Source organism: Coregonus clupeaformis, chromosome 14, assembly GCF_020615455.1.
Source record: "Coregonus clupeaformis isolate EN_2021a chromosome 14, ASM2061545v1, whole genome shotgun sequence".
In the NCBI taxonomy this organism is placed as follows: Eukaryota; Metazoa; Chordata; class Actinopteri; order Salmoniformes; family Salmonidae; genus Coregonus; species Coregonus clupeaformis.
Window position 1 is genome coordinate 19616014 of NC_059205.1, and position 26070 is coordinate 19642083.

The 26070-nt window shown below is 47.1% G+C and overlaps 1 protein-coding gene and 1 non-coding gene across 2 annotated transcripts in view; one reads left to right on the top strand and one right to left on the bottom strand.

The window, feature by feature from the left end:
- The window catches only part of LOC121581293 (zinc finger E-box-binding homeobox 1-like), a 100392-nt gene that overhangs the window by 3500 nt on the left and 70822 nt on the right, over positions 1-26070 (bottom strand). The window contains exons 3-8 of the mRNA XM_041896813.2: positions 15809-16000; positions 15328-15539; positions 8385-8502; positions 7327-7796; positions 5622-7037; positions 4353-4533 (exon numbers count right to left, since the gene is read on the bottom strand). Of these exons, the coding sequence (XP_041752747.2) occupies positions 4353-4533; positions 5622-7037; positions 7327-7796; positions 8385-8502; positions 15328-15539; positions 15809-16000 (2589 nt within the window). The remainder of the gene's footprint in view (positions 1-4352; positions 4534-5621; positions 7038-7326; positions 7797-8384; positions 8503-15327; positions 15540-15808; positions 16001-26070) is intronic.
- trnat-ugu lies at positions 8911-8984 on the top strand. Its single transcript has one exon. It is a non-coding gene; the product is annotated as a tRNA-Thr (tRNA).

A 26070-nucleotide genomic window follows, 5' to 3' on the forward strand; every position in this document is an offset into this window, starting at 1 on the left:
CCGCAGGGAGTCTAGTTTTCCTCCATTTCCGCTCGGCTGCCCGGAGCCCTCTTCTGTGAGCTCGCAATGAGTCGTCAAGCCACGGAGGGGAGGACCGAGCCGGCCGGGAGGATAGGGGACATAGAGAGTCAAAAGATGCAGAAAGGGAGGAGAGGAGGGTTGAGGAGGCAGAATCAGGAGATCGGAGGGAGAAGGATTTAGCACAGGGAAGAGATGATAGGATGGAAGAGAAGAGAGTAGCGAGAGAGAGAGAGTGAAGGTTGCGACGGCACATTACCATCTGAGTAGGGGCAGAGTGAGTAGTGTTGGAGGAGAGCGAGAGAGAAAAGGATACAAAGTAGTGGTCGGAGACTTGGAGGGGAATTGCAGTGAGATTAGTAGTAGAACAGCATCTAGTAAAGATGAGGTCAAGCGTATTGCCTGCCTTGTGAGTAGGGGGGGACGGTGAGAGGGTGAGCTCAAAAGAGGAAAGGAGTGGAAAGAAGGAGGCAGAGAGAAATGAGTCAAAGGCAGACGTAGGGAGGTTAAATTCACCCAGAACTGTGAGGGGTGAGCCATCCTCAGGAAAGGAACTTATCAAGGCGTCAAGCTCATTGATAAACTCTCCAAGGGAACCTGGAGGGCGATAAATGACAAGGATGTTAAGCTTGAATGGGCTAGTGACTGTGACAGCATGGAATTCAAATGAGGAGATAGACAGATGGGTCAGGGGAAAAAGAGAGAATGTCCACTTGGGAGAGATGAGGATTCCTGTGCCACCGCCGCGCTGACCAGATGCTCTCGGGGTATGCGAGAACACATGGTTAGACGAGGAAAGAGCAGTAGGAGTAGCAGTGTTTTCTGTGGTAATCCATGTTTCCGTCAGTGCCAAGAAGTCGAGGGACTGGAGGGTAGCATAGGCTGAGATGAACTCTGCCTTGTTGGCCGCAGAACGGCAGGTCCAGAGGCTGCCAGAGACCTGGAACTCCACGTGGTTCGTGCGCGCAGGGACCACCAGATTAGAGTGGCAACAGCCACGTGTTGTGAAGTGTTTGTATGGCCTGTGCAGAGAGGAGAGAACAGGGATAGACAGACACATAGCTGACAGGCTACAGAAAAAGGCTACAATAATGCAAAGGAGATCGGAATGAAATTAACTGAACATCTGGGAAAGCGAGAGAGCGGGGCCTCCCTCACTTACGTTTCAAGGAAAACACTCAAATAAAACTCTCCCAACTTCACTCCCTCCCGTTGTCCTAGGGTCAAAATGACCCGCCACTGTGTTGAAAGAACTTTATTTAATTTTATATTTTTGGGATCATTTGTGAGAAGGAGGCAGTGATACTTTCTTTAAAGTCTCACTGCCTCCTTCTCACAAATGATCCCAAAAATATAAAAAATTAAATAAAGTTGGTTCAACACAGTGGCGGGTCATTTTGACCCTAGGACAACGGGAGGGTTAAAAATTATAATTGTTGTAAACTACAGCGGTTCAATGTTTTCTAGGAATAGACTCTAACTTAGTTTATTCAGCTAGCTAACTTGGTACAGTATTCTTTCGGACATCTACGAGAGGATGTCCGAAGGGAGCTAGCCTGCCGGGACACCACGTTGTCTTTCGATAAGCGGGCGTTACGCACAGAGCCATCTCCACCTCAGTGTCCAGCTGGGCTGCAGTACGTGCCTTCTCTTGTCCTTGACCGTCTGATCTATTGTGCACACACGTCCCACTCCTCTGGTTACCCAGGTATCGGTCGTACAGTGTGCTGCCTGACCGGAAAGTACTGGTGGCCTACCTTGGCTAAGGACTGCTCGGTGTGCGCCCAGAGTAAGGCACCTAGGCACCCTAGGACTTTACCAGTTTCACAATGGCCATGGTTCCACTTGTGTATTGACTTCCTTACTGATCTTCCCTCTCTCAAGGTAACACCACCATCCTGGTCGTTGTGGACCGCTTTTCCAAAGCCTACTGCCTCCATCTCTGCCCGGTCTCCCCACGGCCCTGCAGACTGCGGAGGCCCTGTTTACGCACGTCTTCCGGCACTACGGGGTGCAAGAGGACATAGTGTCTGACCGGCGTCCCCATTTCACATCCAGGGTCTGGAAGGCGTTCATGGAACGTCTGGGGGTCTCGGTCAGCCGAGACCTCTGGTTTTCACCCCGAGTCTAATGGGCAGGTGGAACGGGTGAATCAGGATGTGGGTAGGTTCCTGCGGTCTTACTGCCAGGACCGGCCGGGGGAGTGGTCGGTGTTCTTGCCATGGGCCGAATTTGCCCAGAACTCTCTCCGCCACTCCTCCACTAACCTAACACCATTTCAATGTGTTTTAGGTTATCAGCCGGTTCTGGCACCATGGCATCAGAGCCAGACCGAGGCTCCTGCGGTGGATGACTGGTTTCGGCGCGCGGAGGAGACGTGGAACGCTGCTCACGTCCACCTCCAACGCGCCGTGCGTCGCCAGAAGGCCAACGCTGACCGCCACTGCAGTGAGGCCCCGGTCTTTGTACCGGGTGATCGGGTCTGGCTCTCGACCCGGAATCTGCCCCTCCGCCTGCCCTGCCGGAAGCTGAGCCCGCGGTTTGTGGGGCCGTTCAAAGTCCTGAGGAGAATAAACGAGGTTACTTATAGGTTACTACACCCTCCAGATTACCGCATTAACCCCTCGTTCCATGTGTCTCTCCTCAGGCCGGTGGTTGTTGGTCCGCACCATGACATCGAGGGGGCCCCGGAGTACTCCATCCGTTCCATCCTGGGGGGCCTTCAGTACCTCGTGGAGTGGGAGGGGTACGGTCCGGAGGAGCGGTGCTGGGTCCCGGTGAGGGATATCCTCGATCCCTCCCTGTTGCGGGATTTCCACCGTCGCCATCCGGCTCGCCCTGCTCCGCGTCCTCCTGGTCGTCCCCGAGGCCGGTGTCGGCCCGCTGCTGGTACTGTCACGACTTCCTCCGAGGCTGCCTCCTCTCCTTGTTTGGGCAGGCTTCGGCGTTCATCGTCACCGGCCTTCTAGCCACTGCCGCTCCTCATCTCATCATTCCATTTGTTTTGTCTTGTTTATTACACCCACCTGGTTCATATCCCCTCATCAGTACCTGTATAACTGCCCCCTTGTCTTTGTGTGTGATTGTTTATTGTGGAGGATAGAGTAGCTCGGTGGAGCTCTGTGTATTTTGTATGCTGGGATATTTCCCCTTGTGCCTTGTATTTTTCAGTGTGCCTTTTTTGCGCACTTGAGTGTTCTGATGCATTACTGCGTAACTTTGTGCTTCAGAATAAATCCTGTTATTCTGTGATTTACCCTCCTGCGCCTGACTCCTTCCAAATCACCTCATCACAGTAGTCATAGCTGGACCAGACCAACACCCACCTGCCCTCTCAGAATAGAATAGAGCACTGCTAATTGTAAACAGACTTTGTGTCCCAAATGGCACCCTATTCTCCTATGGGCCCTGGTCAAAAGTAGTGCACTACTAGGGTGCCTTTTGTGATGCACACAGAGCCTTTAACGCCAAATCCAAATCTCATCAAAGTGCTGGAGCCATTGGTTACGCATGCATCCCATAGGAAATAATTAATGTGTGTTTTAGGAGGACATTAGTTGGTTTAAAGATGCACTATGCAGAAAAATCGCTCCGTCATTTCCTGATTGCAAAAATTCGAATAGTTCGCCTAATTTCAGTTTATGTGACAAAACAAGCAGTTATTGTGTAGAATCTGTACCATCTTAACCACTGTGAAATATATTTTCCATAACCAAAAATATTGTATTTTCAGCTGTTTGAAGCTGGTGTACCAAACCGAAAGTAAAAGACGCAATAATTAAACATAAGAATGGGAAGCATAGAAATAGTGCACATAGAACAGATCGACCGCTTCTTAGACATGCTTTCAATGCAAATTACAGATCTATAACTCACATTTCTACGTGAAGTTGGTCGGGTCACACAAAAAGTTACATATTGTAGCATTAAGAGAACATTAGCTATGCGGTTTAAGAGGACTATATTAGGCTGTTATACCAGCTTCAGGGAAGAAGCATTGGTTTACCATATGAAAGTAGCAGGTAAAGTAAAGACCATAGTCTTTTAAATGCCTGTCAATGCTATCCCCATTCTGTATATCATGCAAGAAGTGAAGTAATATCTCATAGCACAGACGAGAAGGACTGACATAGGCCAGGCAGCTCTCATTCAAGAGGAAAGAATTATCAGAGTTGAAGTGATGATCTAAGATCAGGTTCCCACCTGTCCATATAATCTTGTTCATCGTGCTCTAAAAGGCAAAGCTGATCCTAAATCCTCACTCCTACTATGAGATGCTTTATACATACGGCCCCTGACCCAATGGACCCGCAACCACCGGGCATATCATTTACCTGTGTGTTCGTATTTATGCCTGAGCAGGGAGCTGCTCTTCTGGAAGATCTTGTCACACAGGTCACAGGCGTACATGCCACTCTCCAGCCGACGCATCTTCTTCTGCGGAGGGGCCGAGTCCGAGTCGTTCTGCTCCTCTACCCCCGACACGCCCTCTGAGCTGGTGTCAGCCTTCTCCTCCTGTCAAAGTAAAAGACAGATGCTTTAATAATTAATTATTATTATTCATTATTTAACTTATAATTTCCCAGTGCTTAAAAAGCTAAATAATGATAAGGCAAAATTGCAAATCTGTACAAATCTGACATTGCTATTACTGTATAATCATGCGAGACTAGACCATAAAAGCAGCAGTATGTAAAACACAGTGTTTCCACTGTCAAAGGCCTTTCTGTCAGTTGTAGTGAGCCAGCAGGAGTACTTAGAGAGATCTCTCTGCCAGACCTGTCTGCCAGACACTGACAGATGTGGGTTTTCAGACAGACTGTGCTGTGAGCCGCTCACGCGTATAAACATACGAGGATTCATTCTGCTAGTCTTCTTTTTCACACACACTAGTATGCACGCATGCACACACACACACACACACACACACACACACACACACACACACACACACACACACACACACACACACACACAGACACACACACACACACACCCACCATCCCCTGACTCCTACAGGAAGAATCCAACTCAACTCCAGGCTGCGGCAGATAATTCTGTCTGCTGTCATGCACGCATGGAGTATTAGGTAACTTCACCTGGTACATACATCATCCAGGCCAGGGAAGCCTGGAGGGAACCCAAACCATTCAGCCAGGACTGCTTTCATTTTTCCACAGACAGTGAGAATGCATTCCAAATTGCAGAGCACTATGGGCCCTGGTCAAAAGTACTACATTATATAGGGAATAGAGTACCATTTGAGACGCAGACTGACTCCTTGGGGCTGGGTTATTCAGGATAGTCAGTAAAGCTGCAGGAAACTAATGGAAACTCACAGTGCATTCCTTCCACAGTGTTCTTCTGCTCTGCTCTTCTACTGAATCAATGTGTGCTGTTAGACATAACAGACTCCTCTGTTGGTGTCTGTACAGTGTGTGTGTGTGTGTGTGTGTGTGTGTGTTTGTGGTGTGTGTGTGGTATCCCTCTCCTTCACTGATTGATTTCCCCCTAATAGTAATGAATAACTGTCTTGTGTATCTCTTCATATTGTCTCATCTCACACATTTCCAACATTCTGAATAGCTTGCTCACAAACCAACCTGGAAGCCGTTGAGTATGACGGTCTTCTGGGCTCCTTCGGCCCCAGTGGCGTTGCTGCCTGCTGTAGTGGTGTATGTGTAGGTGAGCTGGGGGATGAGGATAGTCCGTTTGGTGGTGCCAGTGGAGATGGCCCTGAGGCAGGACATGCCGCTGCCCTGGTTGGTGATGGCTACTAGCTGGGTGGTCATGATGTTAACCGGGCTGGAGGTGGCCATCTGGGGTGGGGAGGTGACGTAGATGGTGTTGGTGGTTCCCTGAGCCTGGAGCTGGGCCTGGAGCTGGGGATGGAGCTGGGGATGGAGCTGGGGATGGAGCGTCTCCTTCTTCAAACAGGTGAGGTTGAGGGGTTGCTCCTGGGGGACATGGGGGACCTGGGGCTCTGATTGGGGCTGCTTGGGAAGGGACAGGTCCAGGGGAAGATCTTGAGACTCGCCCTCCGAGTCCTCCTCCGTTTTCACGATGACCAGGCCGCTGGAGGAGAGGTTTAGTGGTGAGGGACCCGAGGCTGAGACCAAGGGGGAGGCGGAGGTCGAGGCAGGGGAACTGTTGGGAGGTTGGGAAAATGATGTCTCCTGGGTTTGGGCCGAGGCAAGTTGCTCCTCTATCTGCTCTCCGCTCTTCTCTTGGGATTCCTGGGTCTCTGTGCTGGGTTCTGCTGAAAGTTGAGGGGAAGAGGAACCAGGAGGCTCGACGGTAATCTGACCGGACCGCATCTTCTCAAACCATTTCTTGACTATGACCACGGGCAAGCTGACGTTGTCGGAGATCTTGGCCAGCTCTTCCTCGGAGGGCTCTGCGTTTAAGGCGAAGTAGGCCTTGAGGAGGGAGAGCAGGTTCTTCAGAGGGGGCTGGCCTGGTGTTATCCCTGATTCTGCAAGCAGGGCGGCGATAGAGGGATCCAGGGGGCTGCCGTCGCCCCCCTCCCCATTGGTAGGTTTACAGTGCTGGAGCATGTGTAGTGCATCCAAACCACCAGGACAGTCATCACACAGCAGACATGTTGTCTTGCCTGTCTGGGCCTTTGGTGTCTCACCCTCCTTACTCTGCTCTGCCTCGGTCTGAGCCTCCTCTGTCTCCATCTCCTTCTCAGACTCAGGCTCAGAGTCGGGCTGCTCGGTCTTGACGATGCTGAGGTCCTGGGAGAGTTTCTCTGTTACTTTGGAGGCTGGCTGTGTGTTTGTGGTGGTGGTGGTGGTGGGGGCAGGGGGAGGCTCCTTCTTGAGGAGCTGAGGTGCGCTGGGCTGTTGGGCCAGTTTGGGCTCCAGGGTGTAGTTAATAATGATCTTGGTGGTTCCGTCCTGGTCTACGAAGCCAGGCAGGCTGATGGCTGAGATGACCTGTTGCCCAGCTTGCCCCACCACCCCCTGCTTGGACGTCCCCAGCACCTGGCGCAACACGTTCCCATCCATGGCCACCTTGTAAATAAAAAGGTCCACAATGGAAATAAGAAACCTTTTTTTGTGTTATCCTTGATGAGTAGTGGTACTAAAGCTTATTGTTAAAATGTGTAAAAGTCACTTGGATGATAGATACAGCAACAGCAAGGTTAACAAATGACCACAACATCAAGGGGCACCATACAGTAGCTAGATTGAGTCATTTCTGACCACAAGGGGCCCTTTAAACCTTTTTGTGTTATTTTGGATTATTTTAAATGCATGGTTGAATTCTGTTTTTAAATCACCAAATAAATACAAATCAAACCTTGAGTACGTTCTGCAGGTCGCTGAGATTAATACTGATAGGAGACATCAAACCAACGGTGGGCAGTACCACCGTCTGGACCATGCCCTGGGGCAGCGTCGTGCCCTGGGGTACCGCCACGCCACCGGTAAACACTGTCCCGTTAGTCCCCGCTGCCCCGTTAGGCCCCACCGCCACCGGCTTGTACTCATATTCCACCGGCTCTGATTTGATCTGGTTGAGGGGGAGCTGCTCCTGAAGGGGCTTGCCATCTGTCTTCTCCCCCCGGAGGAGCAGTCGGGCAGGGGCTACGGCAGCAGTGCCGGAAAGCTGGGTCTGGGTGGTGGGGGTCTGGGAGGCCTTGATGACTGGTCGGGGGGTACCGTTGACAGGCACCATGCCAACACACTTCTTACTGCTGATGTGGGAGCTGTAGGACCCTGAGTGGGAAAACCGCTTCTTACAGTTGGGGCACTCGTATGGCTTCTCTCCTGCGAGAAATTAGTAGAATAATAAGAATAGAGTAATCGAATAAAGCTACTTCCAGGAAACATAAGGTTTGTGTCCCAAATGGCACCCTATTCCCTATATAGTGCACTACTTTCGACACCTATGGGCCCTGGTCAGAAGTAGTGCATTACATGGGGAATAGGGTGCCATTTGGGATGCAGATTAACAAACAGGCTGAGGTAATGGAGTCATGTCCCTGAAGCCAATAGCATCAGAATTATGACACATTGGCGAGAAGGACAGATTCAATAATTATCGTAATCAAGAATCTGAAATTATAGAGCTGCATATTATAAACATATTAAAGGAAATGTTTAGTTAGGTACATCTGGACCAACAGTGCTGTGAATATGGGTGAGTCACTAGGGTTCTGTACCAAATGGCACCCTATTCCCTATAGCCTATGGTGCACTACCTTTGACCAGGTCTGCGTCCCAAATGGCCGATAGGGCTCTGGTCAAAAATAGTGCACTATATTAGAGAATAGGATAGCATTTGGGACTCAGCCCATGTGATTCATCCCATGTGTGTGTTGCCACGGTGACCAAGGTGATGCCAGTATTACTCACCGCTGTGAATGCGCAGGTGCTCCTTCAGGTGGTGCTTGTATTTAAAAGCCTTGGAACACTCTGTGCACATGAACTTCCTATTCCCCCCTGTTGTTGTCGTGGTTTGGGGCACGTGGCGCTAGCAGACAGACAGAAGGGCAGACAGCGGTGTGAGGACACTCTCCAATCAACGGGTACAGCGTAGTTCATGTTTGCTTCCCAAATGGCACCCTATTCCCTATGCAGTACACTACTTTTGACCAGGGTCCATAGGGCTCTGGTCAAAAGTAGTGCAAAGTAGTGCGGTATATAGGGAATATCATGCCATTTGGGACACAGACTACTTGTTTGTTGTGCATGGTGAGAAGACTCTTCAGTCAATGTGTACAGTGTAGTTAATGTGTTCATTGTGCATGGGGATGTTTTGGTCTGAGTGCTTATATTACATTGTCCTAGAATGTCACAACAGTACTCTGTCTAAAGTCAGAGCATGCTCTTGTTGCTGTCTGAAGGATGTGCAATGCATTCCCAGTCAACAGTAATAGTAGTCCTGTGTGGCTCAGTTGGTAGAGCATGGCGCTTGTGACGCCAGGGTTGTGGGTTCAATTCCCACAGGGGACCAATACAAAATAGTATGAAAACGTATGCAGGCGCCTCCCGAGTGGCGCAGCGCTTGAGGCGTCACTACAGATCTGGGTTTGATACCGGGCTGTGTCGCAGCCGGCCGCGACCTGGTGACCCATGAGGTGAAGCACGATTGGCCCAGCGTAGTCTGGGTTAGGGGAGGGTTTGGCCGGCTGGGATGTCCTTGTCCCATCACGCTCTAGTGACTCCTGTGGCGGGCCAGGTGCATGCACGCTGACACGGTTGCCAGTTGTACAGTGTTTCCTCCAACACATTGGTGCGGCTGGCTTCCGGGTTAAGCGAGCAGTGCTCAAGAAGCAGTGCGGCTTGGCAGGGTTGTGTTTCGGAGGATGCATGGCTCTCCCGAGTCCGTACGGGAGTTGCAGTGATGGCACAAGACTGTAACTATCAATTGGGGAGAAAAAGGGGTAAAAACAAAGGTATGCAGTTGCTCTGGATAAGGACATCATGTGATACAGATACATTCTTAAAATTGCTCTGTCAAAGAATAAAGGGAGAATTCTTTACAGTACCACTTAAACATTTAACGGGTCAGCTAAAATGTTGTGTGCATCCCAAATGGCTGACCATACACTTCACTAAAAGCCTGAGGACCTTAGTCCCACACGTACGTCACTTCCTGATCTCGCGACACAGTTGGCATCAGTTGCTGGGATTGCTAGTCTCTGTCCAGTGATCCTGCCGACAAACGACGGGTCTGAGGAGCTATTTGGTGTTGCAGCTAGCCTAGCTGCTAGCTAGCAGCATATCAAGCTAGCAGGGTTAGCCATTGTGGCTGGGACCGCGGATTGTCCCGGGTGTGTGGATGTCTAGATCCCTGCTGTTTGTTGTTTTCAATCTTCCCTGTGACCTGCCCTGTCTGGAACTGCAAGGAGTAACAGCGTAACCTACGTTGCTAGCTACCATGACAAAGACCAAAGCCGGCGGGAGTACCGTTGTCAAGGACAGTGGTGTCTCTCTATCACACGTGAAGGATCTTTTAAACAAACAAAAAGAGTTCTACAAGCAGTTATTACAACAACAAGAAAATAGCTTAAAGTGCTTTGTCCAAATACTGGTGGATTCGACTAATAAAAGAATGGACGACCTGACCAGAGCGGTCCAGGACCTAAAGAACAGTTTGCAGTTCTCCTAGGGTCAGCTCGATGAGTTGAAACAGGAGAACGGCAAGATTACATCAATCTGTAAGTCATTGAGAGAGGACATCAGTTCTGTCTGTGAATCCATGATAACAATGATAATCTCGAGGGACAATCAAGGCGTAACAACATGGTTGTGGACGGAATTGCAGAATCTCCACATGAGATCTGGACGGAGTCTGAGGACAAAGTGAGGGAAATGATCTCTGTGAAATTGAAGATGGACCACATGAAGATTGAGGTGGAGCGCGCCCACAGGACTGGAAAACCCACCACCGGCCCAGGTGGCAGGCCCAGGCCGACAGTGGTCATGTTCCTGAGGTTCAAGGACAAGGTAGCTGTTCTGGAAAGAGCCAAGAACTTGAGAATAACGTATATCTTTCTCAACGAGGACTATCCTGAAGCTGTGCGCCAGAAGAGGAAAGAACTTATCACAGCCATGAAAGCTGCCAGAGCGTGTGGGGACATTGCTTACATCTACTATGACAGGCTCATTGACCACCCTCCCTCCCAGGAGCCTGGAAGGGATGAGAGAGCCAAGCCTATGGGTTCGTAGCTTCAACCCCGCAGCACACACACACAATAATTGATTAATGGACTGCTGAATGTATATTTTTTTCTCTTGCTTTGTTTGCTCTTTCCAGTATTATGTCTATCTCTGATAAGCTACCCAGGAAAGGGCTGAAAATAGCCCATATTAATATATGTAGCCTTAGAAATAAGGCTCATGAAATCAATAACTTGCTAACATCAGATAACATTCATATATTAGCGATTTCTGAGACTCACTTAGATAATTCCTTTGATGATACAGCAGTAGCAATACAAGAATATAACATCTATAGAAGAAACAGAAATGCTTATGGGGGAGGTGTTGCTGTATATATTCAGAGCCATATCCCTGTAATGCTTAGAGAAGATCTTATGTCAAGTGTTATTGAAGTGTTGTGGTTGCAGGTTCACTTGCCACTTCTAAAGCCTTTTCTTTTGGGGTGTTGCTATAGGCCACCAAGTGCGAACAGTCAGTATTTAAATAATATGTGTGAAATGCTTGATAGTGTATGTGATGTAAACAGACTGGTCTTGGGGACCTGAATATTGACTGGTTTTCATCAAGCTGTCCGCTCAAGAGGAAGCTTCTTACTGTAACCAGTGCCTGTAATCTGGTTCAGGTTATTAATCAACCTACCAGGGTGTTTACAAACACTACAGGAACAAGATCATCCACATGTATCGATCACATTTTTACTAATACTGTAGAACTTTGTTCTAAAGCTGTATCCGTACCAATTGGATGCAGTGATCACAATATAGTGGCTATATCGAGGAAAGCCAAAGTTCCAACAGCTGGGCCTAAAATAGTGTATAAGAGATCATACAAAAGTTTTTGCTGTGGATGATGTAAAAAATATTTGTTGGTCTGATGTGATTAATGGCACCACAACAAACCTGCCAAGAGAGGGCCGCCCACCAAAACTCACGGACCAGGCAAGGAGGGCATTAATCAGAGAGGCAACAAAGAGACCAAAGATAACACTGAAGGAGCTGTAAAGCTCCACAGTGGAGATTGGAGTATCTATCCATAGGACCACTTTAAGCCATACACTCCACAGAGCTGGGATTTACAGAAGAGTGGCCAGAAAAAAGCCATTGCTTAAAGAAAAAAATAAGCAAACACGTTTGGTGTTTGCCAAAAGGCATGTGGGAGACTCCCCAAACATATGGAAGAAGGTACTCTGGTCAGATGAGACTAAAATTGAGCTTTTGGCCATCAAGGAAAACGGTATGTATGGTGCAAACCCAACACCTCTCATCACCCCGAAAACACCATCCCCACAGTGAAGCATGGTGGTGGCAGCATCATGCTGTGGGGATGCTTTTCATCGGCAGGGACTGGGAAACTGGTCAGAATTGAAGGAATGATGGATGGTGCTAAATACAGGGAAATTCTGGAGGGAAACCTGTTTCAGTCTTCCAGAGATTTGAGACTGGGACGGAGGTTCACCTTCCAGCAGGACAATGACCCTTAGCATACTGCTAAATAAACACTTGAGTGGTTTAAGGGGAAACATTTCAATGTCTTGGAATGGCCTAGTCAAAGCCCAGACCTCAATCCAATTGAGAATCTGTGGTATGACTTAAAGATTTCTGTACACCAGTGAAACCCATCCAACTTGAAGGAGCTGGAGCAGTTTTGCCTTGAAGAATCAGCAGAAATCCAAGTGGCTAGATGTGCCAAACTTATAGAGACGTACCCCAAGAGACTTGCAGCTGTAATTGCTGCAAAAGGTGGCTTTACAAAGTATTGACTTTGGGGGGTGAATAGTTATGCACGCTTAAGTTTTCTGTTTTTTTGTCTTATTTCTTGTTTGTTTCACAATAAAAAATAATTTTGCATCTTCAAAGTGGTAGGCATGTTGTGTAAATCAAATGATACAAACCCCCAAAAAATCAATTTTAATTCCAGGTTGTAAGGCAACAAAATAGGAAAAATGCCAAGGGGGGTGAATACTTTCGCAAGCCACTGTAAGTCTGGCTACACATCTGACTGGTTGACTTACTGCAAATTGAGAAATTATGTGACTAAACTCAACAAAAAGAGGAAGAAACTGTATTATGAAGCCAAAATCAATGATATAAAGAATTAAATGAAATTATGGGTAGAAAGACGAATTCAACTCCATCTTTCATCGAATCAGATGGCTTATTCATCACAAAACCATTTGATGTTGGCAGTTATTTTAATGATTACTTCATTGGCAAAGTGGGCAAACTTAGGCAGGAAATGCCAACAATGAACAGTGAGCCATCGTATTCATGCATAAAAAAAACAAATAATGAAAGAAAAGCATTGCAAGTTTTAATTTTGTAAAGTTAGTGTGGGAGAGGTGTAGAAATTATTGTTATCGATCAATAATGACAAACCTCCTGGCATTGACAACTTAGATAGAAAGCTACTGAGGATGGTAGCTGACTATATTGCCACTCCTATCTGTCATATCTTTAATGTTGAGTCTAACTGTAAGTCGCTCTGGATAAGAGCGTCTGCTAAATGACTAAAAATGTAAAATGTAAAAATGAGTGCCCTTTCCTATAAGCTTGCTGCCAGCTCTGGAAAAAATTGTGTTTGACCAAATACAATGCTATTTCTCTGTAAACAAATTAACAACAGACTTTCATCATGCTTATAGGGAAGGACACTCAACATGTACTGCACTGACACAAATGACTGATGATTGGTTGAAAGAAATGGATAATAAGAAGATTGTGGGAGCTGTACTGTTAGATTTCAATGCAGCCTTTGATATTATTGACCATAACCTGTTGTTAAAAAAACGTATGTGTTATGGTTTTTTAACCTCTGTCATATGGCGGATTCAGAGCTATCTATCTAATAGAACTCAAAGAGTTTTCTTTAATGGAAGCTTCTCTAATGTCAAACATGTAAAGTGTGGTGTACCACAGAGCAGCTCTCTAGGCCCTCTACTCTTTTCTATTTTTACCAATGACCTGCCACTGGCATTAAACAAAGCATGTGTGTCCATGCATGCTGATGATTCAACCATATACGCATCAGCAACCACAACTAATGAAGTCACCGAAACCCTTAACAAAGAGTTGCAGTCGGTTTTGGAATGGGTGGCCACTAATAAACAGCTCCTGAACATCTCTAAAACTAAGAGCATTGTATTTGGTACAAATCATTCCCTAAGTTCTAGAACTCAGCTGAATCTGGTAATGAATTGTGTGGCTGTTGAACAACTTGAGGAGACTAAATTACTTGGGGTTCCCTTAGATTGTAAACTATCATGGTCAAAACATATAGATTCAATGGTTGTAAAGATGGGGAGAGGTCTGTCCGTAATAAAGAGATGCTCTGCTTTTTTGACACCACAATCCAAAAAGCAACTTCTGCAGGCTCTAGTTTTGTCTAATCTTGATTATTGTCCAGTCGTGTGGTCCAGTGCTGCAAGGGAAGACCTGGTTAAGCTGCAGCTGTCCCAAAACAGAGCGGCACGTCTTGCTCTGATATAAATACTATGCATGCCAGTCTCTCTTGGCTAAGAGTTGAGGAGAGACTGACTGCATCACTTCTTCTTTTTATAAGAAACATTAATGTGTTGAAAATCCCAAATTGTTTGCATAGTCAACTTACACACAGCTCTGACACACACACTTACCCCACCAGACATGCCACCAGGGGTCTTTTCACAGTCCCCAAATCCAGAACAAATTCAAGAAAGCGTACAGTATTATATAGAGCCATTATTGCATGGAACTCTGTTCCCTCTCATATTGCTCAAATAAACAGCAAACCTGGTTTAAAAAAACAGATAAAGCAACACCTCACGGCACAACGCCTCTCCCCTATTTGACCTAGATAGTTTGTGTGTATGTATTGATATGTAGGCTACGTGTGCCTTTAAAAAAATTTGTATGTAGTTCTGTCCTTGAGCTGTTCTTGTCTATTAATGTTCTGTATTATGTCATGTTTCATGTTTTGTGTGGACCCCAGGAAGAGTAGCTGCTGCTTTTGCAACAGCTAATGGAGATTCTAATAAAATGCCAAATACCAAATGGCACCCTATTCCCTAAACAGTGCACTATTTTTGTACCAGAGCCCTATGAACCATGGTAAAAAAAAAAGCACTATATAGGGAATAGGGTGCTATTTGAGACGCAGTCTTAGTTTGTGCCTGGGTCAGCAGACAGTGATAAAGCTAGCGTTGAGTTATGACAGAATTATGAATCGTAATGCAAAACAGAAATCCATAAAGTGAATTTATTCAACAGGAGCAGATAAACATCCAGGAATGTATATGATATATATCAATTGGGAGGACTGCCCACTCTATGATATATTAATGACAGGCAGTCTGTGAGGGGGAGTGAGCTCCAGCAATGACAGCATTAGTGTTGCAAAAGTCTGGTAACTGTCCCAAAACCCACAGGTTTTGTAGAAATCCCAGTTGGGAGATCCCTGGAATCAGGAGGGAATAGGTAGGAAATCCAGAATCCTCCAACTGGGAATCCTCCAATCACAGGGACAGGGACAGACACAGGCACAGAGACAGGACACACACACACACACACACACACACACACACACACACACACACACACACACACACACACACACACACACACACACAGACAGAGCAACATGTTGGTTGTGCTACCTGTACAGGTTCCTTGTGTTGAGTCTTGTGTTGGGTCATATGACGGTCCAGCTGTGTGCGGTAGGCGAAGGTGTAGCTGCACTGGGAGCAGCTGAAGTTGTCCTCGCTCTTCTCGTGACGCAGCTTGATGTGCTCCTTCAGGGCAGTGCAGCGCTTGTAGCCCCGCGAGCAGTACGGACAGGTCAGGAGCTGGGAAAGAGCGTCTGGCGTCCCTGTATATATATATTTAAAAAAAAACATTAAACACAGAGACACGTTTTATGTGCCAAATCACTCAAAAGCTCTGCTATCTCTCTGAAGATAGCTTCATTATGAGTAGATCAATAAGGTACGAGTTCTAAAAGGTGCAGCTATGGATATATTGACAGAGAGAGGGAGAAAGATATAGCCTACGAAACAAAGAAGATGTTTTCGGTGCCTAATCACTCAAAAGCTCTATCATGAGGGTCTCAATTACGAGGGTTGCGGTGCAGTGATGTACCATTCTCGTCTGGGACCCTTCTCTCAGGCATGCTCTTCTGCTCGTCCTCTGGAGCCTCAGGGTAGATGACCGCTGTGTCCCCCTGCTGTAGCATCTCCTCTACCAGGGCATCCTTACCCCCCTCCTCCTCCTCCCCCTCTTCCCCTTCCTCCTCCTCCTCATCCTCCTGTTCAGAGCCACAGTCCTCCTTCACTGCAACACAGGAACACAGGAATACATGGTTTAATATATCAGGAAGCTATTGCAGGTTCATATTGTTTTGTATGTCTAGTTACTCTCTCAAATCTTTGTATCTACAAGGAACTCTTTGCATAAAACCATTATCTGTTAACAGGTTAATGTGGACTAAAACGTCACTGCAAAATATTAGAGTTCCTTCTTAACTTGTCCCCCAAAGCCATGTAAGCTTTAAAATCATTTCAGATCTGGTCTGTAGATTGTGATTCTGTTTAGGCTTGTGGAGACATTAATTCCATGAAACAGTCCTCCCTCCTCCCTCTGTGTCACTAGTCTCTCAGATAATCACAGTACTGTGTGACCAGTCTTCCAGACTGTGCGCAGTGTGACGCCGCAGGGCCTCTGTGACCTCAACCAGCCTTCAACCAGCTCTCCCTTCACACAGTACAGCCATGAATACAGTACAGTACAATACCCTGGGCCAAGATCGCTCTCTCTCTCTCTCTCTCTCTCTCTCTCTCTCTCTCTCTCTCTCTATGTCTCTCTATGTCTCTGTCTCTCTATGTCTCTCTATGTCTCTGTCTCTCTCTCTGTCTCTTTCTGTCTCTCTCATCTCTCTCTCCTCTCTCTCTCTCTCTCATCTCTCTCTCTCCTCACTCTCTCTCTCTCACACATATTACTCACAAACAAACACGCACACAGCATGTTGGATTTCAATACACCCGAAAACAGTGTCTAAAAGCGTAACAATCCCAACCATGACCTGAATATAATGTAAGGATCAAATGAAAACATGCATAAACCAAGTTGATGTAGGCCTATGCCTTACTAATATTCAACAAAGTGAAAGTGTGAGAGGTTAACCATAACCATATAAAACTGCTCCAAGCCTTCACAATGCCTGACTCTTTCCATCGAATAAGGTTGCAGCCCAACAAGCTGACGAAGGCTGTCATCGAAACATGTCAGTTTGACCACTGCTACTGCTGAACAACATAACATACTATTTCAGTGAGTGCAGGATTTCCTTTTCTCTGGCCCAGGTCAGGAATGTCTGCCTGCCATTAGAGTTAGTAGGACTGCCTACTGGACATCCGAACTGAGATCTCACCAGCTGCACCCCTCCCTCCCCTCCTCCCCTCATTCTGGATCACTTCTTCATCTCCTCCTCTCCTCCTGTCCTTCCTTCTCTCCTCCTCCTCTCCTGTATCCCCTCCTCCTCTCCTTCTCATGCCACTCCAACAGGAGAACAGCCTCCACAGTCTACAGTATCACACTGGGCTCTAGCCGCTCCACCGTATGTGACTATTTTGCATTCTGAGGACCTAAATAGCTATTTATACAGTACATGACCTTTGAAGGGCCACAGCCCCACTAACACCCAACTAAACCTTCCTTCCCAGCCCCACTAACACCCCACTAAACCTTCCTTCCCAGCCCCACTAACACCCCACTAAACCTTCCTTCCCAGCCCCACCTCTCCACCTCTCCACCTCTCTAACCACCTACTCACCCTCTACTGCGGACACAACTGTAACATTTGTGTTGTGGAGAATATTACACAACTGTAACATTTCCCCTGTAGACCTGTACTCCCCACGAGGCAGGGAATAAAGGTTAGTGTGTAGGCTACAACTCGCATGTAGGCTGTGTATGAGCTGTCGTAACATAGCTCTACCGTATAGCATTTCTTCTTAGTAACAGCATAGTAACAGATGCAGATCACAGATGTTACAACAACCAACAGGCAATCCCTTAGCCATCCACATGAAAGGATGCAGTCAATTCTTTCAGGACCTTAGTTCTACTGCACTACAGACATTGGTTCATTGAAAAGATAAACTTGAGCACAAGTATTGTAGTGTTCACAAGGTATTGTTATTCTGTTCGACACCTCCTGTCTGAATCTTGGACTCACACCACACTTATGATACACTCACCTACTTGCAAGCCTTAACCAGCTTGACAAAACTGTGTGTTTGAGTTTAAGACAGACAGAGAGAACTTCTAACGCGAGTGGGGCAGGTGTGGCTTCATGACAATGATCAAGAGCAGTTGCTCACCAATATTATTATTATTTTTACCCCCTTTTTCGATCTTGTCTCATCACTGCAACTCCCCAACGGGCTCGGGAGAGGCGAAGGTGGAGTCATGCGTCCTCCAAAACATGACCCGCCTAACCGCGCTCCTTAACCTGGAAGCCAGCTGCACCAACGTGTCGGAGGAAACACTGTTCAACTGGCAACTGGCCTGCCACAAGGAGTCGCTAGAGCACAATGAGCCAAGTAAAGCCCCAAAGGCCAAACCCTCCCCTAACCCGGACGACGCTGGGCCAATTGTGCGCTGTCCTATGGGACTCCTGGCCACGGCCGGTTGTGGCACAGCCCGGGAAATGAACCCGGGTCAGTAGTAACGCCTCTAGCACTGCAATGCAATGCAGTGCCTTAGACCGCTGCGCCACTCGGGAGGCCGCTCACCAATTTGACAGCTCCAACACAGTTACACCTCCGACACGCCAAAACATCAGCTATGCGGGTGTCGGCTATCGCCGGTTAACGCTTGATCTGATTGAATCTAGGCCTTAGAGACAATAACGAGGTCATTAAGGTTGATTAAAATGTGACACTAGAGAGGAATGTGACCTGTGTGTGTGTGTTTGTGTGTGTGACCTGAGGATGTAATGATACACAGCTCTGTTCTACCCCCTTCACCACCCTCCCTCCACTTCCTCTAATTAACACAACATACTCTGCTCAAACTGGCCACAGGGCACACACACACACACGCTCACACACACGACCGCACACATAACTTGGTTATGATGAGTAACGAGAGGGAGCTTTTCTTCCTGCATACCGTTCCTTGGGAATTCTCTGAAATGTTATATAAAGTTGATTGGATAGAATCCAACCTGAGAGAGAAACTGAATTCCCATGGATGGGTTATATGTTAGGAAGCAGGGATACGATAAGAAGACACTTGATTTTAGTATGACTGACAGTCAGAGCTACAGTTTACAGTCTCAGTCCCCTCCACTGAAAAGAGCTCTTCCTGGTTCCACCATTCAGTGGATCCGAGCCATCGCTTAATACGACTGAACACTTCTGCAGGTAGCTATAGCGTTGCCATGGGGATTAAGCATTTTTAAACGGTGCCAGGACCTGTGCCAGCAGGCCCTGGCCCTTCCTGCTGAGAGCAGCCCAGAGAGGGACAGGTGCAGCTTGAGAGAGCAGACGCTGCCATAGAATTATAATAGAGTAGAACGGGCATCCCCATTCACCAGTCACAATTGCCATGGTCAGAGCTTCTGTGCCCGTTCTACTCATTCTAATTCTATGGGCTCTGCTGCTAAAGGCCCTCTCATAAAAGGAGGGGGAGGAGCCCAGGCTACAGCACTCCTGCTAACCCTCAACCCTTTCACTTCCCATGACCTCATGCTTTACCAGCACTCCAAAACAATCCTGCTCTCTCTCTCTACCTCTCTCTCTCTGCCTCTCCCCCTTTCTCTTACTCTCTCGCTATCTTCCTTTCTCTATTTTGCTCTCTTTCTCTTTCTTTCCCTTCTCTCTCTCTCTCTCACTCTCTGAGCTCATTCTTCAGAGACCTCTTGGAGTATTTTTCTGTATTTATGTGGTTTGATCTCTCTGTGCATCATCAGACTTGAATAATTTCCATTAAAATACTAAAATGAACGGCAGTAGTCAAAGCCTGAATAGAAAAGGCAGAGATGTTCAATATCAGTGAGGAGAGGAAAACATAAAATTATCAGACCGGTTCAAATACTATTTGATTGAGCTTGCCTGGTACAATGGCACCAATATAATTGTTGAGAAGGTGAAAACCCAGCCCATCTGGCACCCCAGACAGGCTAGAACAAACACTCAAAGTATTTGATAGATTTCAAATCATATTTGAACCCACCAGGTCTAGGCATCGTATGGTGCCACACTGTTCAGGCTTTCCCACACCGCGCTACAACATTTCACACAGACCCAACTGAATTTACAACCCAACATGGGTCTAACTGCAATGGAAAATATATACTGTGTATATATAACCCCACATAAAACATTTCTATAATATACTATGGTTTGAAATACTATAGTATTCACTGTAGTGTTTTTGCGAACTTTACTGTAGTATTTACTGTAGTATACTCTAGTATTTACAGTTAACTATAGTATAAATCCTGTAGTGAAATAAAACTGTAGTGTTTACTATAAACTCAGCAAAAAAAGAAACGTCCCCTTTTCAGGATCTTTCAAAGATAATTCGTAAAAATCCAAATAACTTCACAGATCTTCATTGTAAAGGGTTTAAACACTGTTTCCCATGCTTGTTCAATGAACCATAAACAATGAATGAACATGCACCTGTGGAACGGTCGTTAAGACACTAACAGCTTACTAGGCAACAGGACACTAAAGAGGCCTTTCTACTGACCTGAAAAACACCAAAAGAAAGTTGCCCAGGGTCCCTGCTCATCTGCGTGAACGGGTGCCTTAGCGGCAGAAGGAGGCATGAGGACTGCAGATGTGGCCAGGGCAATAAATTGCAATGTCCGGTACTGTGAGACGCCTAAGACAGCGCTACAGGGAGACAGGACGGACAGCTGATTATCCTCGCAGTGGCAGACCACGTGTAACAACACCTGCACAGGATCGGTACATCCGAACATCACACCTGCGGGACAGGTACAGGATGGCAACAACAACTGCCCGAGTTACACCAGGAATGCACAATCCCTCCATCAGTTCTCAGACTGTCCGCAATAGGCTGAGAGAGGCTGGACTGAAGGCTTGTAGGCCTGTTGTAAGGCAGGTCCTCACCAGACATCACTGGCAACAACGTCACCTATGGGCACAAACCCACCGTCGCTGGACCAGACAGGACTGGAAAAAAGTGCTCTTCACTGACAAGTCAAGTTTTTATCTCACCAGGGGTGATGGTCGGATTCAAGTTTATCGTCTAAAGAATGAGTGTTACACCGAGGCCTGTACTCTGGAGCCGGGATCGATTTGGAGGTAGAGGGTCCGTCATGGTCTGGGGCGTGTGTCACAGCATCATCGGACTGAGCTTGTTGTCATTGCAGGCAATCTCAATGCTGTGCGTTACAAGGAAGACATCCTCCTCCCTCATGTGGTACCCTTCCTGCAGGCTCATCCTGACATGACCCTCCAGCATGACAATGCCACCAGCCATACTGCTTGTTCTGTGCGTGATTTCCTGCAAGACAGGAATGTCAGTGTTCTGCCATGGCCAGCGAAGAGCCCGGATCTCAATCGCATTGAGCACGTCTGGGACCTGTTGGATCGGAGGGTGAGGGCTACGGCCATTCCCCCCAGAAATGTTCAGGAACTTGCAGGTGCCTTGGTGGAAGAGTGGAGTAACATCTCACAGCAAGAACTGTCAAATCTGGTGCAGTCCATGAGGAGGAGATGCACTGCAGTACTTAATGCAGCTGGTGGCCACACCAGATACTGACTGTTACTTATGATTGACCCCCCCTTTGTTCAGGGACACATTATTCAATTTCTGTTAGTCACATGTCTGTGGAACCTGATCAGTTTATGTCTCAGTTGTTGAATCTTGTTATGTTCATACAAATATTTACACATGTTAAGTTTACTGAAAATAAACGCAGTTGACAGTGAGAGGACGTTTCTTTTTTTGCTTAGTTTAGTAATAAATGTAGTGTTTTGTGGATTGTATACTGAACAAAAATATAAATGCAACATGTAAAGTGTTGGTCCCATGTTTCATGAGCTGAAATAAAAGATCTTAGAAATGTTCCATATGCACAAAAAGCTTATTTCTCTCAAATGTTGTGCACAAATTTGTTTACGTCCCTGTTAGGGAGCATTTCTACTTTGCCAAGATAATCCATCCACCTGACAGGTGTGGCATATCAAAAAGCTGATTAAACAGCATGATCATTACACAGGTGCAACTTGTGCTGGGGACAATAAAAGTTTTGCAGCCACAGATGTCTGAAGTTTTGAGGGAGCATGCATTTGGCATGCTGACTGCATGAATGTCCACCAGAGCTGCTGCCTGATAATTTAATGTTAAATGCTCTACCATAAGCCGCCTCCAATGTCGTTATAGAGAATTTGGCAGTACATCCAAACGGCCTCACAACCGCAGACCATGTGTCACCATGCCAGCCCAGGACCGCCACATCCGGCTTCTTCACCTGCGGGATCTCGTCTGAGATCAGCCACCCGGACAGCTGGTGAAACTGAGGAGTATTTCTGTCTGTAATAAAACCCTTTTGTGGGGAAAAAATCATTCTGATTGGCTGGGCCTGGCTCCCAAGTGGGTGGGCCTATGCCCTTCCAGGCCCACCCATGGCTGCGCCCCTGCCCAGTCATGTGAAATCCATAGATTGGGGCCTAAGGAATTATTTTAAATTGACTGATTTCCTGATATGAACTGTAACTCAGTAAAATCGTTGATATTGTTGCATGTTGTTCTTATATTTTTGTTCAGTATAGTATATTTACTCTAGTGTTTTTGCAGACTGTAGTATACTGTAGAATTTACTGTAGTGTTTTTGCGGACTGTATTATAAAGTAGCATTTACTGTAGTGTTTTTGCAGACATTACTGTAGTATTATTATCTTTGACATAGAAGTGAGGAAACCTTGAGGAAACCTACTGGAGAAATACTAAAATAGCACATTTTCCATAACCTGTAGTAGGTAGGTATGACTTGGGTATGAACGGATATTTCAGCAGACATTACTGTACATTTTTTTTTGTGTGAACAATACTATATTATTTACTATAGTATTCTACAAAATTCTATAGTAAGTTCTACACATGATCGAGGGATACTACTGTGTGTAGTATAGTAAGTACTGTAGTATTCTATAGTAAAGTGTAGTATTTTTTCATGTGGGACATAGTAAGCAGCTGTAACAAGGTGTCAGAGGAAGCTATTGCTGTGCATTAGAGCACAACGTGAACAGTCAGTAACAAAGTGGAGTAGTATACAGTTGAAGTCGGAAGTTTACATACACTTAGGTTGGAGTCATTAAAACTTGTTTTTCAACCACTCCACAAATTTCTTGTTAACAAACTATAGTTTTATTAAGTCGGTTAGGACATCTAGTTTGTGCATGACACAAGTAATTTTTCCAACAATTGTTTACAGATTATTTCACTTATAATTCACTATATCACAATTCCAGTGGGTCAGATGTTTATATACACTAAGTTGACGGTGCCTTTAAACAGCTTGGAAAATTCCAGAAAATGATGTCATGGCTTTAGAAGATTCTGATAGGCTAATTGACATAATTTGAGTCAATTGGAGGTGTACCACTGGATGTATTTCAAGGCCTACCTTCAAACTCAGTGCTTCTTTGCTTGACATCATGGGAAAATCTAAATAAATTAGCCAAGACCTCAGAAAAACAATTGTAGACCTCCACAAAGTCTGGTTCATCCTTGGGAGCAATTTCCAAACGCCTGAAGGTACCACGTTCATCTGTACAAACAATAGTATGGAAGTTGGCCAACGGAGAGGCTCTCTTCAACTCCTCCACCTCTAGGACCAGGGACTCAGCCTCCTGTTGTCTCTCCTTGAGTTTCTTACTGAACGCATCAGCCTTGGTTTTAGCAGAGTTTAGCTTCTGTTGAGCAGCTTTCAGTTCCTTCTCTCTCTCTGCCTCCGCATTCTTCATCTTGTTCTCCAACACCTTGTACTTCTCCTCTGCCTTCTTCTGGACCTCCTTACTACTGCGCAGGGTCTCCTCACACTCCTCGATGGTCCTGCGCAGCCTCTCCAGCTCCTCCTGTTGCTTATGGAAGGAGCTCTGTTGGAGTTTAGCCTGGAGGATATCTAACTCTTCTGTCTTCATGTCTAACTGTTGCTTTAACAAATGATACCTCTCAGCGGTCCCCTTCAGACCAGACAGTTCTTTGTCCAGATTCTGTAGCTCCGTCTCTGTGTCGGTCTGGGCACCTGCCATCCCTATCAGAGCCCGGGCGGGAGTGAGTAATTCGGAGGATTGCACCGGAGCCTTCCCAGGATGAGTCTTGCCTCTCCGTTTCCGAGGTACTCGGGGTTATCCTCTCCTGAGACTCTCTCCAGAGTGGGTAAAAGGCTGGGCAGTCTCGTCCAATTAGGACAGGGACGGGAGGGAATCAACCACCCCCGCCGTCGTGTGTATGGTTCCCCGTGTGCTGGTCATTGTAAGTTCAGTAATGGGGTATTCTCTGGTGTCCCCATGGACACAGGGAAACTGGGAGGACTTTCCCGGGGTCAGACACGTTGGGCCCACCAAATCCTTACGCACCAGGGTGGCCCGGCTACCAGAATCCATTAAGGCCTCCACATCATGGTGATTCACAGTTACCGGGCAGGTGGGGGGTCGATCTGGGCCGCCATCTACGACTCCCAAGAGCGAGGCAAAACGGTGTGTGGGTGCTGAGCTGGAGGACTCCGCAGTGGGCATAGGTTCATCGGCTGGTTTCCCACACTGCCAGGAGATATGTCCCATCTCCCCACACCGGTAACACTGTCGAGTTTCCCCCTCCTGGTGTACTCTTCTTGGACCCGCCTGGTTTCTGGCTCCCCCTGGAGCCGGGATAAGTCCTGACGTGGCTGGGTTCGAGACCTTGGGGTCCTTGGGACGGGTTCTTCCCATTTGTGGTGGGGCCGCACTCCTGGGGTCTTTTCGGGAAGCATTCAGCATCTCCGCTGTGGCCTGGTACTTTTCCACAGCTTCCACGGTCAGATCAGCCGTGGTCAAGTCCTGTTGACTGATGAACCGTTTTGCCTCATAAGGCAGGGCGCGTAGGTACGATCCACCACAACGGCCTCCACCACCGCCGCTGCTGTATTCCTCTGCGGATCCAGCCATTTCCTTGCGATTCGGACAAGTTCATGCATCTGCGCCCGAGGAGGTTGGTCTGGTTGGAAGGTCCAGCCGTGAAAGCGCTGGGCCGATACCAAACTTTGTGAGTCCATATCTGCTGAGGATCTCAGACTTCAGGGCATCATAGTCAGTAACCTGGTCAGGGCCCAGGTCCCGGACAGCATTCAGCGATTCCCGGTTAGAAAGGGGGCTAACAGACCAACCCACTGTTGCTTGGGCCAGGCTTCCCTAGTGGCCGTGGCCTCAAATGCATGCAGGTATGCCTCAATGTCATCGGTAGCTCCCATCTTAGATATAAAGTCACTTGCCTTTATTGGGCGGGTATTTTGGACAACACTCTGTCTCTGCAACTGCAATTCCTCTGCCTTCAGAAGGTTGGCTTTCTTTTGCTCCTCCAAAAGAGCCACGTTTGCTTGCATCTGGGCTTGCTGGCCAGCAACAAGGGCTTTCAATATGTCCTCCATTTCAGTCGGCGGGGAGCCTACGGCCAACTTGGAAAACTGGGTGATCAAACCTTCGGTATCCTCCTCTGACATGCACTATTAACGCTGGCGTGCCCGTATTCCTCCACCATCTGTGACGTCACGAGAGGCTACACAGCTTTCAGCGGGATTGCTCATAGTAGTGCAAGGAGACAAGGTTCAAACAAAACAAGGATTTTATTATAGGTCTTGGGGAAATTAACGAAAATATAACAAAATTCTGTTCTCTTGTGGCTCTTTAAGGGTTAACAGTTCAGGGATGTCTCTTCCACATCCAGAATCATAATTCTCACTCGCTCAGATAACTTTTTCCCCAGCCTTACTGTAGTCCACGTTGCAGCTAGTGGCCAACCCAGCAAAAAGTCCTTCCAAATGTCTCTCACGTATTTCCACAGGTGCATATATCCAAAGGTGAGTATTTCCCAAAGGTAAGTATCTCCAAATCCTTATATTCTTCATGGAAGTGGACGTGCAGCACTCTTGTCCTCCAGAGAGCCCAGGTTGGAGACTGTGTCTCTTCACCCCCCACACACTCGACCTCCGTGTTCTCTCCCTCACCAAGTATAAACACCATGGGACCACGCAGCCATCATACCGCTCAGGAAGGAGACGCGTTCTGTCTCCTAGAGATGAACGTACTTTGGTGCGACAAGTGCAAATCAATCCCAGAACAACAGCAAAGGGCCTTTTGAAGATGCTGGAGGACACAGGTACA